The 18028-nt window shown below is 48.2% G+C and overlaps 1 protein-coding gene across 3 annotated transcripts in view; it reads left to right on the top strand.

Moving 5' to 3' along the window:
- Nucleotides 1-16589, top strand: part of CHAF1B (chromatin assembly factor 1, subunit B (p60)) — a 27275-nt gene extending 10686 nt beyond the window's left edge. The window contains exons 8-14 of one of the 3 annotated variants that reach the window (XM_010834840.1): nt 808-901; nt 8576-8645; nt 8747-8838; nt 12295-12442; nt 13197-13628; nt 14215-14309; nt 15187-16589. In XM_010834840.1, the coding sequence (XP_010833142.1) occupies nt 808-901; nt 8576-8645; nt 8747-8838; nt 12295-12442; nt 13197-13628; nt 14215-14309; nt 15187-15287 (1032 nt within the window). In that variant the 3' untranslated portion in view covers nt 15288-16589. Of the gene's footprint in view, nt 1-807; nt 902-8575; nt 8646-8746; nt 8872-12294; nt 12443-13196; nt 13629-14214; nt 14310-15186 lie in introns of all 3 variants that reach the window. The other 2 variants (XM_010834839.1, XM_010834841.1) reach the window with 2 other exon arrangements.
- Nucleotides 16590-18028: the final 1439 nt, after the last annotated feature.

The following is an 18028-nucleotide window of genomic DNA, read 5'->3' as shown; positions in this document are numbered from 1 at the left end:
AGAAGCGGCAAATAAAGGTAGCACCCTGGTCCTTGAGATGTCAGATGACGGAGTACTAAGGCAGACAAGGAGCTGAAAGGGAGCGAGCTGGTTACTGGAGCAGAGGAGGGATGACTGCAAAGCAGTCCTGGGCAGCAGGTTAATAAGGCAGAGTGAGCTGCGGGCTGGGCTGGGTCTGGAGGGTTAAAAGCTTAGTGTTTGTAAAGTGTTAGGTGCATGGCAGCAAAAACTGTTCCACATAGGTGTTCAAGCAGTGTTGTCTGGGAAGATGATGGGGTTCCTGTTTTCTTTTTAAAAAGGGTTCATTCAGTGGGAGATTCTAAATATATACACACAGATAACAAACAAAAGGGCTCCTAGTTACCTTCCTGCCTTTTCCCAGTCTCATTTCCCAGGCAAAGCACTGTTCACAGCGTGGTGTGTTCTTACAGAGGTATATCATTTAATAATTGTTAAACGACACAAACACGTAGACCCCCTTCGGTATTCTTGCCTGGGGAATCCCAGGGACAGAAGAGCCCGGCAGGTCGCAGAGTCAGACACAACTGAACAAATTTACACTTTCACTTTCAAACACGTAGATACACACACACACGCACACGGCTTTCCTTACCAACAGTGGGAGATGAGTTCAAGACTGATGGCCTTTGCAGTCCTGTGTGATTATTTGAGTTGTAATGTGTTTCAATTTCATACTTATTATTATGTCAGTAATAGATGACAATATGTAGTGAAGAGATAGGAATTGGTAAGCCTTTATTGTGAATGTGAAGATTCGGGATAACATGTAAACTTCATGTGCTGCAGGCGAGAAGTTACCGGATGTTCCACGACGACAGCATGAAGTCGTTCTTCCGAAGACTGAGTTTCACTCCTGATGGATCTTTGCTCCTCACGCCAGGTGTGTTTCACGAAGCTTTGGATTTGAGGGCAGGAGGGCAGCAGTGCTGGGGTCTGTGCTCCTCATTCTGGGCTGCTTTTTGCAGCTCAGGGAATTCTGATGAAAGCACTGATCCCAACTTGTCCACACACTGAACTCTGTTAAGTCGCTTCAGTTGTATCTGACTCTTTGCAACCCCATGTAGCCCGCCAGACCCCTCTGTCCACAGGATTCTCCAGAAAAGAATACTGGAGTGGGTTGCCATGCCCTCCAAGGGGTCTTCCCGACCCAGGGATTGAACCCACGTCTCTTAGGTCTCCTCCATTGGCAGATGGGTTCTTTACCACTAGCGCGACCTGGGAAGCACTTCCAAAACCTCCAGAGAGCTTCCAAAAGTCCTGGTACTTGGGTCCCACCCCGCTAGAGATTGTATTTTAACTGGTTTGGAGGGTGTGGTCTGGGTTTTGGAATTTCAAAAAGATCCCCAGTGGTATTAACACACAGACAATTTGGGAGCCACTAGACTAGAGTGATAAATGTATTCTCTTAGATAAATTCAATTAAAAAAAATTTTTTAACAAATTCCTTTTCCCTAGACATGTATACCGAGGTCATAGTTCTAAAACTAATGAGAAAGTGCCCTTATCGTGTTTATTCTGAGTAATGAAGCATCCTATTGTGACAGGGTCTAGACACAGACATGTCAGGTCGGAATAACTTGTGGCAGTGTAGTGGTTAAGTCTGACAGGTCAGCAGAATCAGTGAGGACATGTCAGGCTCGTTGCCTGCAGGAGGGCAAGAGGGTGAGCCTAGCAGAATCAGCCAGGACAGTGCTATGGCCAGCGTGGTCTCAGAGACCAACCCCTGCGCTCCACTGCTCAGGTACCATCCTGTGTGTGATTCAGTGATGTGAACCCCGGGCTCAGCCAAACGGGAAGGCGTGGGTCAGGTTTGCCACTACGTGTTCCAGCCAGGCTGGGTGGGGGCCCCAGGAGTGTGTGAATCACACAGACGTGTGGATCAGACTGTAAAAGGACAACAGAGAACATGTGGGAATGACATTGGCTTGGGGGTGGTCCCAGGACCAAGAGTAAATAGTTGCTTAAGTATATTAAAAGTTACTTACTAAACTCAGTATCAAATCCTTTTTCTAAAGGGCAGCTCTAAAGACATTTTCAGTTCAAATCGGATACCAGATGGGTTTCTACTGTCACTGTTAACGATTCTCAGTGGTGTTAATAAATGCAGGAAATGCAATGACAGAGATTGGAAAAGAAGAGAGAAAACGTTGTGATAGGATTATGTTTCTAGAAAATCCAAGAGATTAAAAAAATACTATTGGGATCAAAAAAAGAATTTGATAAAGTGGCTAAATATTGTAAAAATACATAAATTCTGTATCTGCTACACTAGAATAAGTACTTAGAAATGTGAAAAGGACAGTTGTTCCATTCATAATAGTGCAAAGTCCAGAAGACATGGGACTACATAGGAAAAAATTTAATAAGGCACAGAGCCTTGATGAAGAAGACTAGAAAGTCTTATTGATGGTTATAAAACAAGTTCTGAACAAATAGATATTTCGTGTTCTAAAAATTAACATACTCATTGTTTTCCATTTAGGATCCCATTTAAGGTTTTTTTGGTTGTTTCTTTTGGTTTTCTGTTTTAATTGGATGACATCTCAGATTTGTTTAGTTGAGTAAATGCAAAGAATAATGCAACCAGCTTCCCATGTGGCTCAGTGGTAAAGAATCCACCTGCAATGCAGGAGATGCAGGTTCAATCCTGGGAGTCCTCATCCAGGGAGTCTGGAAGATCCCCTGGAGAAGGAAATGGTAACCCACTCCAGTATTCTTGCCTGGAAAATTCCATGCACAGAGGAGCCTGGCAGGTTACAGTCTATGGGGTCACAAAGAGTCAAACATGACTGAGCGACTGAGAATGTAGCACATATGAAAGAAGAATAACACTTGAGCAGCATCTCCTTGTCTGAATGTCAGATTTTATAGTGCAAAAAAAGATGTGCTTTTCATCATAGGGGACTAGAATGCAAAAGTAGGAAGTCAAGAGACACCTGGGGACAGGCAAGTTTGATCTTGGGATACCAAATGAAGCAGGACAAAGGCTAACGGACTTTTGCCAAGAGAACACACTGGTCATAGCAAACACTCTCTTTCCAGCAACACAAGAAAAGACTATAAACGTGCATCACCAGATGGTTAATACTGAAATCAGATTGATTATATTCTTTGCAGCTGAAGATGGAGACGCTCTATACAGTCAGCAAAAACAAGACCAGGAGCTGACTGTCGCTCAGATCATGAACTCCTTATTGCCAAAGTCAGACTTAAAATGAAAAAAGTAGGGAAAACCACTGGGCCATTCAGGTATGACCTAAATCCCAGCCCTTACAATTATACAGTGGAAGTAAGAAATAGATTCAAGGGATTAGATATGATAGAGTGCCTGAAGAACTATGGATGGAGGTTCATAACATTGTACAAGAGGTGGTGATCAAAACCATCCCCAAGAAAAAGAAATGCAAAAAGGCAAAATGGTTGTCTGAGGAGGACTTACAAGTAGTTGAGAAAAGAAGAGAAGCGAAAGGCAAAGGAGAAAAGGAAAGATATATCTATTTGAATGCTGAAAGATATACGCATCTGAAGAGTTCCAAAGAATAGCAAGGAGAGATAAGAAAGCCTTCCTCAGTGAACAATGCAAAGAATTAGAGAAAACAATAGAATGGGGAAAACTAGAGATCTTTTCAAGAAAATTAGAGATACCAAGGAAGCATTTCACACAAACAAGGGTACAATAGACAGAAATGGTATGGACGTAACAGAAGCAGAAGATATTAAGAAGAAGTGGCAAGAATACACAGAAGAACCATACAAAAAAGATCTTCATGACCCAGATAACCACAATGATGTGATCACTCACCTAGAGCCAGACATCCTGGAATGTGAAGTCAAGTGGGCCTTAGGAAGCATCTCTACAAACAAAGCTAGTGGAGGTGATGGAATTCCAGTTGAGCTGTTTCAAATCCTAAAAGATGATGCTGTGAAAGTGCTGCATTCAATATGCCAGCAAATTTGGAAAACTCAGCAGTGGCCACAGGACTGGAAAAGGTCAGTTTTCATTCCAATCCCAAAGGAAGATAATGCCAAAGAATATTCAGACTGCCATACAGTTGCACTCATCTCACACGCTAGTAAAGTAATGCTCAAAATTATCCAAGCTAGGCTTCAACAATACGTGAAACAAGAAATTCCAGATGTTCAAGTTGGATTTAGAAAAGGCAGAGGAACCAGAGATCAAATTGCCAACATCCATTGGATCATAGAAAAGGCAAAAGGATTCCAGAAAAACATCTGCTTCACTGACTACGCCAAAGCCTTTGACTGTATGGATCACAACAAACTGGAATATTCTTAAAGAGATGGGAATACCAGACCACCTTACCTGCCTCCTACGAAACCTGTTATGCAGGTCAAGAAGCAACAGTTAGAACCAGACAGAGAACAATGGACTGGTTTCCAAATTGGGAAAGGAGTACGTCAAGGCTGTATATTGTCACCTTGCTTATTTCACTTATATGCAGAGTACATCATGTGAAATGCCGGGCTGGATGAAGTTCAAGCTGGAATCAAGATTGCGAGGAGAAATATCAATAACCTCAGATACGCAGATCACACCACCCTTATGGCAGAAAGCCAAGAGAAACTAAAGAGCCTCTTGATGAAGGTGAAAGAGAAGAATGAGAAAGCTGGCTTAAAACTCAACATTTAAAAAACGAAGATCATGGCATCCGATTCCATCACTTCATGGCAAATAGTTGGGGAAATAATGGAAACAGTGACAGACTTCATTTTTCTGGGCTCCAAAATCACTGTGAATGATCACTGCAGCTAGGAAATTAAAAGACACTTACTCCTTGGATGAAAAGCTATGACCAACCTAGACAGCACGTTAAAAAGCAGAGAGATTATTTTGCTGGCAAAGATCTGTCTAGTCAAAGCTATGGTTTTTTCCAGTAGTCACATGGATGTGAGAGTTGGACCATAAAGAAAGCTGAATGCTTAAGAATTGATGCTTTTGAACTGTGGTGTTGGAGAAGACTCTTGAGAGTCCCTTGGACTGCAAGGAGATCAAACCAGTCAATCCTAAAGGAAATCAATCCTGGATATTCATTGGAAGGACTGATGCTGAAGTTCCAATACTTTGGCCACCTGATGCAGAGTCGACTCATTGGAAGAGACCCTGATCTTGGGAAAGATTGAAGGCAGGGGGAGAAGGGGATGATAGAGAATGAGATGGTTGGGTGGCATCACCAACTCAATGGACATGAGTTTGAGCAAACTCAGGGAGATATTGAAGAACAACAGCGAATTCTGGTGTGCTGCTGTCCGTGGGGTCACAAAGAGTTGGACAGAACTGAGTGACTGAACAACAATAACTGTTATCAAATCAGTATGGTATTGGTATGGGTGCTCAGTCACTTCAGTCATGTCCGACTCTGCCACCCTATGGACTAGCTCACCAGGCTCCTCTGTACCCGTATTGGTATAGGAATAAGCATATAGATTAGTGGACCAGAGCAGAATCCAGAAATAGATCTTGGGACAAAAGGAAATTTAGTAGGTAACCTGAGGGTATTTCAGTGGGAAGAATGGGTTAGTGAGTGAAGAATGCTGGAATGTCTAGATGTATGGAAGAAAATGAAATTGGATTCCTAGCTTATGTATAAAAATAAATCTCAGGTGAACTCCGTACTTAAATATAAAAAGTGAAAATGTAAAACTCTTAGAAGAAAATCTAGAAGGCCTTTCTAGGACTGGGAAGGACCAAGCAAAAGACTGGAGACCCAGAAGCTCTTAAATGACAGACCTACTTGGCTGTAGAATGTAGATCTTGCCTATAGGCAAGAGATGCAGTAGACAATATCAGTAGTCATGATGGAGCTGGAAAATAATGTTCATGGAACAGGAAAGAAAGTGCTAAATGATACCGTATGTGAGCGCTCTTCCAATTGGCAAGAAGAACAGAAAAACAAAGGGAAAAAATCTGGAAGAGAGAAATGAGAGCCAGATACAAAAGGCAGTTTGTAGAAAAGCAGATCTTCATGTGATATCAGCACACACAGGAGAATGTTCAGAAACCCAGCAACAGTCAAGGCAGTGCCGGTTACCTTGATATAAGTTAGGTATGGCTCTATTCATGTCACACTGAAAAACAGTGAAAATACCTATGGCTGAAGGGTGTGGGTGTGGCTATTGCTGGAGGGAGTGTGGATTATCAGAGCCTTTCTGGAAAGCAGTCTAATAACCGTTCAGTGCATCTGCTTTGCTGAGTCGTCTGAGATTCACTTCGTTAAGAAATGAAAACAGTTCATAGGGTATATGTCCAAGCGTGTTTATTGCAAACATGGTTTGTAGTTGTTAAAAAAAAAACAAAAAGCAGTACTCACTTAGAGAGGATGAATTACGGTATTTTCATACCAGTGCACAGCAGGCAGCTACTAACGAAAGGATCCATTGGTGCCATGCAGGTAATGAGCACAAGTGTGAATAACATCTCATTTTGTAAAACAGATTTTAAAAAGCCACTGTATAATATAGCTGCAGTTGAGTTATAACTGGTTGTGATGATTATGTGAGCATGGAGGAAATTAGCAGTGACCCAATGGTTTGTTAAGATGGATTATTTAGGGATGGAAGGATGGGTGAGCGGGAGAGGGTAGGGAGACACTGGGTCTGTCTGCTGCCCTCCCCTGGGGGTATGGAATGGTCATGTGGAAGACTGTGTGGTTGTATAGGTGTGTGGAAATGTTAGTATAAAACAGGGAGATGTTCCCAAGAGTAGCTGTGTGTGACTGGCATTCTCCAACAAGGTCTGACCTGGTTTTGAGTATAGCTTGAGGTGAGCTCTCAGATGTGGACTGCTCCCCAGGGCAAATGCAGCTTCTGCGGGGGCTAGAGATGTCAGCAGAGGGCTGGTCTCCTGGCAGCCTCAGGGCGCCATCAGGCAGATTGAAGAAACCCAAGTCTCAGTGCCGGGGACCAGCCCCGGCTGATCCAGGGTATTCAAAGGAGAGACGGCATAGGCGAAGATCAGGAAACAATTGCTTAATTAAACGTTAATTAAGGATATAAAGACTAATAAAATGAGGATAGCTCAGTGAGGAAATTCAGTGGAGAAAAGAGGCTGAAGTAAGGATAGCTCAGTGAGGAAATTCAGTGGAGAAAAGAGGCTGAATAATTCAGCCAGAAGGTAAGAGAAAGAACGACATGGTGAGACCAAGTTTCGGTGAACAAGGCCCGCACTTTATTTTCCAAAGTAGTTTTTATACCTTAAGTTATGCATAGAGGATAATGGGGGAAGGGATAGAGTCATGCAGCAAGCCAGGCTTTCTTCCTGCAGACTTATCATATGCAAAAGCTTAGGTGATTTGCATCATCTTCTGGCCCGGAGGCCTGTTAACATTTTAAGACCCTTTCTTCAGAAAACTTATTTTTCTCTAAAGGTGATTGGTCAGGAGCCACCCTCCAAAAGCGTTAGATAAAGTTGCATTCCTACAGAGCAAAGGTGTGGTGGGCTATAACATGAAAAAGAATTAACTCAAGGGTCCCAGGTTGCAAACATTAAAGCTACTACTTACACCAATTATATTAATCACTACACTGCCAGGGACACAGCAGGTAAGGGATATGGAAACTTAGCAGCAAACATTGGCCCAACAAGTGAAAATCCCTTCACCAATACAATTTCTAATCAATCTTTTAACTACTCAAAGGAATCTGTGTTTAGACAGTTTAGAACATCTCCTGCCTCTCACAGTTGGGAGGCTCTGAACAATCACATGTGGCCGGAAAAACCTATTCAGGCAGGCTAGAGGATTTCCAAAGGAGTTTGTAGGTTAAACACTGTCACACCCAGGAATTATTAACTGGAACTGTAAGCTAACTCTTTTTTCAGAGAGAGGTAGTGGGGGACAGCCCCCCGTAAAGTCAGAGGTGTAGGTGAAGGCACAAAGCAGAAAGTAGGCAGATTGTGGTTTTGAGGATATATGCTCGAGAATTTCCAGGGGGACTCCTGAAGCTCGATCCCGCCTTTGCGTATGCCGAGCCTCCTTCCTCATGACCTTTGTCATGGGCGGAGTTCCTCACACTGGCTCCCGGCAGTGATAGAATTCCAGTTGAGCTATTCCAGATCCTGAAAGATGATGCTGTGGAAAGTGCTGCACTCAATATGCAATATGCACTCAATATGCGATATGCCGGCTCCCGGCATCTCAGGCTTTGCGTGGCAGCTGGGGTCAGAATCGAGGGGGACAGCAAGCCGAGGGTCTGATCACAGCGCTTCACCACAGGGATTAGCTGGATTCCCAAGCAGAGGTCCGCTGAGGCCAGGGTCCCTGCTTTCTGTTCTTCCTGCCCAGGCCTGGTAGGGGCTCCCAGGTGGCTGAGCCCCTTGGGAGGTGACACTCAGGGGGGTGACAGGTGGCTAGAACCGCAGTAAGGGCTGAGCCCAGACAGGGACGAGATGTTTGCATTTATCCTCAGACATCAAACATTGTACAGGAAATAATCTTTCTGGGGAATCTTATATAAACCAGAACTGATGCTCTTGCGTCTCTGCTGGTGAACAGTCTGATAATAACACAGGCCTCACCTTCCTCTCCTGCTTCTTCAGCTGGGTGCGTGGAATCCGGTGAAAATGTGACAAACACGACTTACGTTTTCTCCAGGAAAAATCTTAAAAGGTAGGCAGTTAAAGAAATATATGAAACGTTTACCCATTCTTTTTTTTTTTGCTTTTGTTAAGTGACAGTGCCTTTTTGCAAAACCGCAATTCATCTTCCAGGCCCATCGCCCACCTTCCGTGTCCTGCGAAGGCGACGCTCGCTGTCCGCTGCTGCCCCGTCTACTTTGAGCTCAGGCCGGTGGCAGAAGCAGGTGTGTTAAGTGACCAGGGCAGGGAGGGAAGAGGTGAGTATGGGGGTTAGTTCCATTTGACCAATCTTAGGAGCAAAGATGGAGAAGGCAGTGGCACCCCACTCCAGTACTCTTGCCTGGAAAATCCCATGGACGGAGGAGCCTCATAGGCTGCAGTCCGTGAGGTCGCTAAGAGTCGGACACAAGTGAGCGACTTCACTTTGACTTTTCACTTTCATGCATTGGAGAAGGAAATGGCAACCCACTCCAGTGTTCTTGCCTGGAGAATCCCAGGGACAGGGGAGCCTGGTGGGCTGCCATCTATGGGGTCGCACAGAGTCGGACACAACTGAAGCGACTTAGCAGCAGCAGCAGCAGCAGCAGCAGGAGCAAAGATTGATGTTATCAAAATACGTGTCAGCCTACGCATTGTCTAGAATACACTCTTTTTCTTTTGCTACTAGCATCTGTAAAGGAATGAAAGTAGGAGCTTTGTCTCTCTGCTGCTTGGCTGACTGTCATTCATCATCAGTTCCCTGTGCAGTAAAACTGATACATGAACTGGATTTCTGTGTAACTGTTTTCCCTCCACTGGCTGCTTTTAAGATTTTTCTGTTTGTCGGTGGCTGTAAGTAGTCCTATCCCAGTGTGCCTGCCGCAGTTTTCTTTGTGTTTCCTGTGCTTGGGGTTCATTGACTGGCTTAGATCTACAAGTTTATAGTTTCCATCAAATTAGAGGAGCTTCTAAAAAGAATATATTTATTTATTTGGTTGTACCTGATCAGCGGCTTCCCTGGTGACTCAGATGGTAAAGCATCTGCCTGCAGTGCAGGAGACCTGGGTTTGATCCCTGGGTCGGGAAGATCCCCTGGGGAAGGAAATGGCAACCCACTCCAGTGTTCTTGCCTGGAGAATCCCATGGACGGAGGAGCCTGGTAGGCTACCGTCCATGGGGTTGCAAAGAGTCAGACACGACTGAGCAACTTCACCCAGTCTTAGCTGTGGGCACGGGATCTTTAGTTGCGGCACGAGGGAACTAGTTCCCTGACCAGGGATTGAATCCCAGGCCCCCGGTGTTGGGAACACAGAATCTTAGGCACTAGACCTTCAGGAAAGTCCCAGATGTGGGGAACTTCGCCAGTTACTTCTTCAGAGACTTTCTGCTATCATCCTCTCTCCCCTCTCCTTCAGGGACTCCAGCCACACATGTATCCCGCTGCTTGAAGCCACCCACGGCTCACTGATGCTCTGTTACTGGACTCCCCCACCTCCGCCCCCTGCCTGCCAGCGTTTTATTTTGGATAGTTTCTACAGCCGTGTTTTGAGTTCACGCACCTTTTCTTCTCTGTCACCTGCCCTTGGTGCCATCCGGTGTATTCCTGTGACAGTGTGGTTTTCATCTCCAGAGTTCAAGTTGGTTCTTCCTTATGCATATCTGCTTTCCTTTTGCTTCTAGAACACGTGGACTACAGTGTTTTTTTCTTTTTTTTTGGACTACAGTTTTTAAAACAACTCTTTTAATGGCTTTGTGTACAAAGGGTTGGTTTCGATTGACTTTTTTTCTCCTCATTATGGATATTTTTCTGCTTCTTGGCGTGCCTGATAATTTTTTATTAGACATTGTGGGGATTTTACCTTAGTGGATACAGGTGTATTTTCATTCTTTTTTTTTTCTTTCTAAATTTTGGCTGTGCTCCCTGGCTTCAGCATTTGTTGTCTGTAGCCTTTTAACAGTTGCCGCTCTGACCAGTGTGAGGTGGTAGTTTAGATTTGCATTTCTCTATTAATTAGCGACGTTGAGCAGCTTTTCATCTGGGCCATCTGGATGTCTTCTTTGCAGAAATGCCTATTCAGGTCTCCTGGCCGTTTCTGATAGGGTTGTTTTGTTGTTGTTGTTGAGTTGCATGAGCTGTTTGTGTATTTGGGAAATCAAGCCCTTGTCCGTAGCATCAGTTGCAGATACTTCCTGATTGTCTGTCTGATTGCTGGCCTCCTTAGGGATGGCTCTTTCTTTCCCATAGTTTTCTCACGTGTGTTTACTGCCAGCGTAGGCTGAAGACTCTGGAGGCCCCCGCAGTTCTCTCTCTGCCCCGCCACCGCATGCTCCACCAGGCCTCTTGGCTCCCAGCTCGGGGCGTCTGCTGGGCGCTGCCTGGGTCTCCTCCACCTTTGCGGGGCCTGGAACCTACAGGCAGAAAGCGGGGGCAGTGGCGGGGCTCGGGTCTCTTGCTTCCCATCTCTGTGAGATTGCTGTCCTTCATGGGCTCGTGGACAGTGTCCCCCGGACCCTGGTTTCAGTGTTCTGCCAGGTATTTTAATTCTTTCAGGGGAAGGGTCAGTTGGTCCCTGTTACTCCAAGGCTAGATGCAGAAGCTATTTTCAACTTTCTAAACCTTTACATGAATGACTTTCCTGCTAGCTCAGCTGGTAAAAGAATCCGCTTGCAATGTAGGATATCTCGGTTTGATTCCTGGGTCGGAAAGATCCTCTGGAGAAGGGATAGGCCACCCACTCCAGTACTCCTGGGCTTCCCTGGTGGCTCAGCTGGTAAAGAATCCGCCTGCAATGCGGGAGACCTGAGTTCAATCCCTGGGTTGGGAAGATCCCCTGGAATAGGAAATGGGAACTCACTCCAGTATTCTTGCCTGGAGAATCCCCACGGACAGAGCAGTCTGGTGGGCTACAGTCCATGGGGTCGCAAAAAGTCGGCCATGACTGAGCAACTTAGCACAGCGCAGACAGCATGAAAACATCCCTTGATAAGGCGTTTCTATGTGACCCTGATTTTTCCTCGTCAGGTGCTGACCACAGGGTGACTTGCCTCATCCACACACCTTCCTTCCCTTCTTTTCAGGTCTCAGGTGCCCGTGAGTCTCAGATCAGAACATGGTGTGCTCATTGGTTCATGCATGGTTCTCCTTGATTCTTACATGTGTGTTAGTCGCTCAGTCACACCCAACTCTTTGTGACCCCATGGACTGTAGCCCACCGGGCTCCACTGTCCATGGGATTCTCCAGGCAAGAGTGCTGGAGTGGGGTGCCATTGTCCTCTCCAGATGTTGTTATCTTAGTCTGCTGTTGCTGCTAAGTCGCTTCAGTCGTGTCCGACTCTGTGACCCCATAGATGGCAGCCCACCAGGCTCCCCTGTCCCTGGGATTCTCCAGGCAAGAATACTGGAGTAGGTTGCCATTTCCTTCTCCAGGGGATCTTCCCAACCCAGAGATCAAAGCCTGGTCTCCCACACTGCAGGCAGATTCTTTACTATCTGAGCCACCTGGGAAGCCCTGGATTCTGATATTCATATATAAAATAAGACAAAAGTGAATTCTGTAAGGCATACAGCAAACTAGTCTTTTATGAAATTATGTCACTTATGTCCCCAGGGGCGGGGCTTTGTGGGGGAGGGGTGGAGATGTGTTTGATCTGAGAGCTTGGCTTGTTTGACCTTCTCTGCCCCTGTGTTCGCCCGTCACCAGAACCAGGCATGGAGCTGGTCAGCCTGCCGTACCGCCTGGTGTTCGCCGTCGCTTCCGAGGACTCGGTGCTTCTGTACGACACCCAGCAGCTGTTCCCGTTCGGTTACGTGTCCAACATCCATTACCACACCCTGAGTGATATTTCCTGGTGAGTGGACAGTGAGGACACGTACCCTCCCCTGGGGTAGCCCTGCAGTTGGCTTGGTTGGCTCTTATTTACCAGCTTTTTTTTTTTTGAAAAAAAGTATTAACAAGGAAAGCTGTGTCTCACTTGCTACAATACTGCTTCTGGTGGTCATCTCAGTGGGTGTTGATGCCACACGGATCGCCCTGTGGATTCTTCTCATTCTCATAAACCGAAGGGAAGACGCCTGGGCTCCCTGGTCGTCCAGGGACTTGCCAGGCCCCCGGGAGGAAGGAACCCCAGACACAGAGGGGGCCCCAGAAGTGGGCCTGTCCTGGGGGGTCGCCGCCCTGGCCTTCCTGCTTGGGGTTCTCAGCACCCCGGGCGCCTTCCTCCGTCTCCCCGCCCGCTGGGGCCCAGCCTGGGCCTGGCCGCCCCACACCCGGTTCTTGCTCTTTGTAACTCTTGATCTTCTTTTAGTCCTCTTCTGATCTTGGTGGGCGAGAGGAGGCCGTCTCACCTAGATTCCCTGGTGAAGTTCATGACGAGGCAGAGATGCTGGGGCCCTGAGAAGCTCGAGGCGGGTGGAGCGGGGGGCGGGGAAGGGGTCACACTAGCCCTTTCTCAGCCGGGCCCCCTCCCCACAACGACTCTTGTCTTCAAACAAAGCTGGGGACGGTGCTCGCACTTCCATTTTCCTGCCTGGTGATGAGCGCACCCAGAGTGGCCAACAGCGTTCGGTAAACTTCCTCCCTTCTGCTTCTTTTTGGGAACGAAGGTCCAGCGATGGGGCCTTCCTGGCCATCTCTTCCACAGACGGTTATTGCTCCTTCGTGACGTTCGAGAAAGATGAGCTTGGAATCCCCCTGAAAGAGAAGCCGGTTCTGAGCCTGCGAACTCCCGATACAGCGAAGAAAACCAAGGGTCAGACCCCCTCTGGATCTTCGCCAGGACCCAGGCTTGGGGAAGGGACCCCCACCGGCAGAGTCCAGGACCCCAGCAGCCCTTCCACCACCCCTCCACAGGCGAAACAGTCTCAGGCCCCCCCGGCGGCCAAGGACACCCCCACGGCCGCTCTTGGTGCCAGAGGCTCCCCCGCAGGGCCTCCCAAGGAGAAGCCCCTGCAGCCCAGCAGTCAGAACGCCAAGGCCCAGCCGTCCCGGAGGGTCACCCTGAACACCCTGCAGGCCTGGAGCAAGCCCACACCCCGGTAAGCACGCAGACGCAGAAAGAACGCGTCCTTGCGGTTGGAAAAACAGCAAGAGCTGAAAGCCCCCCGCCTTGTACTGTGTGAGCTCCCACACGGCGGCCAGAGAAACGTTTCCTGACGTCCGAGGGGCCCTGTCCTTGCTCAGACCTCCGTCCACCTCGCTTCTGGTGGTGGAGGGGAGTGGGACGGTGTTTGAAGTCTTTTTGATATTAAAGTCCCCCCTTAATTTCCTGTGAGCTTCTTGCAGTTAGAATTTTAAAAAAGTAACTGTTGAGAATTGAGACTGTGGATTTTTTTAAAAAGAACCATCCATGTCTTAGAGCTTTCATACTGGAAACCACGTCCGATAGGCTTTATATGAAGCACCTAGCAGGGTGGTTAGTGTGTCATTGGAAATTAACAAAGCATGGATTTTGAAGCTTTTAGATGACTGGTTGACTATTATTTATGTGACGATTTAACTGAGTACATGATCCTTATTTACTGAGTAAGGAGGCCTTGGTTTCCTTGTTTCCTCGGAAACTTGGTACCATACACGGTCAACCTCTGTGATGCTCACGACCTTTTACTTCTCTTTTTAATCCAGGAGAATAAACTTAATACCCTTAAAGACAGATTCTCCACTGAACTCCATATCAACCCCTATAACTTCCAGCCCTTCCACAGAGGAAATTCAATCAGGTAAGTGACACTGTGGGCTTCCCTGGTGGCTCAGCTGGTAAAGAATCTGCCTGCAATGCGGGAGACCCAGGTTTGATCCCTGGGTCGGGAAGATCCCCTGGAGAAGGGAATGGCCACCTACTCCAGTATTGTTGCCTGGAAAATCCCGTGGACAGAGGAGCCTGGTGGGCTGCAGTCCATGGGGTCACAAAGAGTCAGACACGACTGAGTGACTTAACACTTTCACTTTCAAGTGACACTGTTACTGGTCTAATATAATTAACGAGAATATTGTCTCTTTTGGAAATGAACAGTGCGTGACTTTAAGTCACTTCTGAGAAAGAAGGATGCATCTTGGGACTTCCTGGTGGTCCAGTGGCTAAGACTCCACTCTCCCAGTGCATGGGGTCTGGGTTCAATCCCTGGTTGGGGAACTAGATCCTGTGTGTCTCCACTGAGACCCCACACAGCCATATAAATAAAAATAAATAAAACCTGGCTTTAAAAAAGGATGCATCTTACCAGGCTTGTCGTTTAAACCTGGGGTGGGGAGATGGTGTAGAGCTGGTTCTCAGTTCAGCCCTGTTGGCGCTGTGGGTGTCAGTCCTCGCTGTGGGGCTGTCCTGTGGATGCAGGTGGCGTAGCAGCACCCCTGGGCACTCTCATCCCTTCCCCCTGCTGGTGACATTCTGCAGTGTCACCAGACTCTGCCCACTGTCCCTCGAGGGGCACAGCCACCCCTGGCTGCAAACCGCTGGGTCAGATCTCCCCCTCAGATCCACGAAGGACCAGGCCAGGCAGTCCAGTTCCTTTGTCTGGACACGAAATTTATCTCGTAAACTTCAGCTCTTAACTTAGAGACGTCTTCACTCACCTGCCAACCTTGTGTGTGTTTAAGCCTCAGAGACGCCTGCAGACCCTCAGGTCAGCCCCCTGGAGCTGAAGCGGCCCCGACTCGGTGAGCATGGAGAAGGACCCCGAGTCATGGACCCTCAATGAGACCTGTCCTGTGCCTGAAGGCGGCTAGCTCTGGGGCACCCGGGTGCCAGGGAGGGGCGGGCCTGAAGGCAGCTGAGAGCAGCACCGTCTGTCGGAAATGGATTTCTGTAACGGAAGATACACGTGGACTGGTCTTCTCCAGAGATATGTCGCCTCTTGTATTTAGGATACATTTTTCCCTCGGAGATGTGAACATCTTAATAGATTATATTCTCTTTTTCTTGAGTTTCTGAGATGGGAGCCCTGTATCATCTGTGGGGTCGCAAAGACTTGGATACGACTGAGCGCCTTTCACTTTCAGTGTTACCTGATGTGAAAATGAGTGACTCCTGCCTTGGAATATTTGTATGAAAACGCAGACAGTTGACGGTGGACTCTCCTCCAGCCGGAATTAGAGGAGACAGTACTTTGAGGTTTATTCCATTGGGTTTTAGTGTGTTGGATTATTTGATCAACTTAGCTTCTAAATAGTTGATTAACTTTTGGAAGTTTGTTATGTTTGCTTTCAGATTTTAAAGGTAATAATGCTCTTTTTAGAAAGATAGTAAACTAGAGTGAATTAGGGGAAAAAAACGGGGTTGAAGGTGGAAATCATCCATCTCACCACCTGAAGGAAACCCTTGCTACTGTTTCAGCATACTTCCTTTTTAAAATCTTTTTTTTTCTGTTATTTTTGGGAAGAGGAAGGGTTGCAATTTTACTGTATATGCAGTTTGGTTAACACATAGGTTACCTTCTTGATTTTTCAAAGCAAAAGAAGTACCTATCCTTGGTGGCCTGTGCTTCTGCTCACTCAGCACCTGGGCTGCTGGTGTGGTCCTTTTCCTCCTGTGGGTAAATGGGCCTTGCGGGCTGAGATGTGTGATGTGCCGTCCCTGCAGCGGGCGTCACACATTTGGAGGCTCCTCTTAGCACAAGAGACGCTGGCTACGTGACTGAGAGGTGGCGACGGGCACAGCCCCAGGCGCCGGTGCGGCTGCCTCACGCTGAGCGGAGCTAACAGCTGCTTCCACGACGCCTGAGGCCGGCACCCCGCATGAAGCCCCCGGGTGGGGCTGCACCAGCGCCCCCTGCCCTGTCTGAGCCAGACCAGAGGGCGAGTTCAGGACCCGCACATCCCACCTCTGGCGGGGAGCCCCTGAGGGTGGGAGAACGACCCTCCTCAGCTCAGGCCAGCAGCAAGCAAGAGAGTTGGAAAGAATTTGGTTCTTTGTTGCCTCATCCACAGCCTGTGCACATGTGTGCGCTCAGTTGTGTCCGACTCTCTGCGACCCCATGGACTGTAGCCCCCGACAGCCTCCTCAGGCCATGGGATGCTCCAGGCAAGAATACTGGAGTGGGTTGTGTGTCCTGCTCCAGGGGATCTTCCCGAACCCGCCTCTCCTGCATCATCAGGCAGATTCTTCACCGCTGAGTCACCTGGGAACCTCCGTCCACAACCCAGTTATCAGGAAAAAGAGCCCGCCTCCCTCTCCACGGGAAAGAGGCAAAGGGGGTGATTTACAACGTAGAGAGCTTGCAGGTGAATCGACGAAGAGTTATAGTAACACGAGTGTGGGTCACATCCAATACGAAGATGTTTTGAGAGGTCGAAGAGCAGCTGTTTTGACCAGGGTTCCACCTTGAGGTCCCCCAAAGAGCTGTCAGACGTTGATGGCCGGGTCCTGCGGCCCAAGTCTGGCCTTCTTGGTCTGGGGTGCCAGCCGAACCTCAGGATTCTTGAAGGCCCCTCTGGCGATCTGAGGCGCAGCCAGGATTGAGAAGTCAAGAGAGGGAAGCTTCCCCTGGAGGCAGTCTCTGCTGGTTAAATGCATCTGCACGGAAAGCTTTCTCTTGTTTCTCTGGTCCATCACTGAGGGACAGCAGCGCTTCTATCCAAACCGAAAGGATAACAATGTGTGGGAGATGCCATCAGCTCTTCAGAGGAAAAATGACCTTAAATTTCCTGCAGCTAGGGACTTCCTTGGCGGTCTGATGGCTAAGACTCCGGCGTGCTTCCAATGCAGGGGCAGGGCACGGGTTCAACCTCTATTCGGGGAACTAAGATCACATGTGATAGGCAGCTCAGCCAAAAAATAAAAATATCCTGCAGCTGGAGTGACGTATCTTTTGTAGGGATTGGTCCCATGCAAACAGGAGTCACTGTGGGTCCTGCGTGCCTTGGTGAGCAGGTCTGCTTCTCTGACCACCCGCAGCAGAGGGGCGACAGCAGGAATGGGGAGGAGGCAGGGTGCTTGTTTATAGGCACAGTTATTACCTGTTTGCCACCCTGACTATAAATTACACACTCGGCAATAAGAGCCCCAGCAGCAGCACCCCCACGTCCTGATCCAAAGCCTCCTGCTTCCACCCAGGTGGTGGTGGGGGAGCTGCTGCTGTATCCCTGCTGAGTGCAGCGACCTGCTCGCCGTTCTGATCTGTAGGCAGGTGGGGTTTGTGTCTGAATCCCGGCTGCCTGCTGGGTGGAGAGAGGCCTGGGAGAACTTGATAACAAGTTTCCTGGAGTCTGGGGAGGAGTGGCCTGTAGGCCTTCGGGGAAGCCGGCAGCAGAGGTGATGGCTTCATCACACCAGGCCTGGGTGACCAGGCCTGTCAGGGCGCCCACCAGGGCCAGGGCCCCCCGTGGGGAAGAGGCAGGAAGGGAGCAGGAGGGTGAGTCAATGTCTAGTCCTCTGACTCATTTCTGCCCCCTGCCAGCCACTGTCGTCCTTGCTGAAAGCACCCCTGTCTGCATGATCATG

This window comes from Bison bison, unplaced genomic scaffold (assembly GCF_000754665.1).
Source record: "Bison bison bison isolate TAMUID 2011002044 unplaced genomic scaffold, Bison_UMD1.0 scf7180017864037, whole genome shotgun sequence".
Classification (NCBI taxonomy): domain Eukaryota; kingdom Metazoa; phylum Chordata; class Mammalia; order Artiodactyla; family Bovidae; genus Bison; species Bison bison.
Note: the sequence above shows the minus strand (reverse complement) of the source record. Positions and strands in the feature narration are given on the sequence as shown.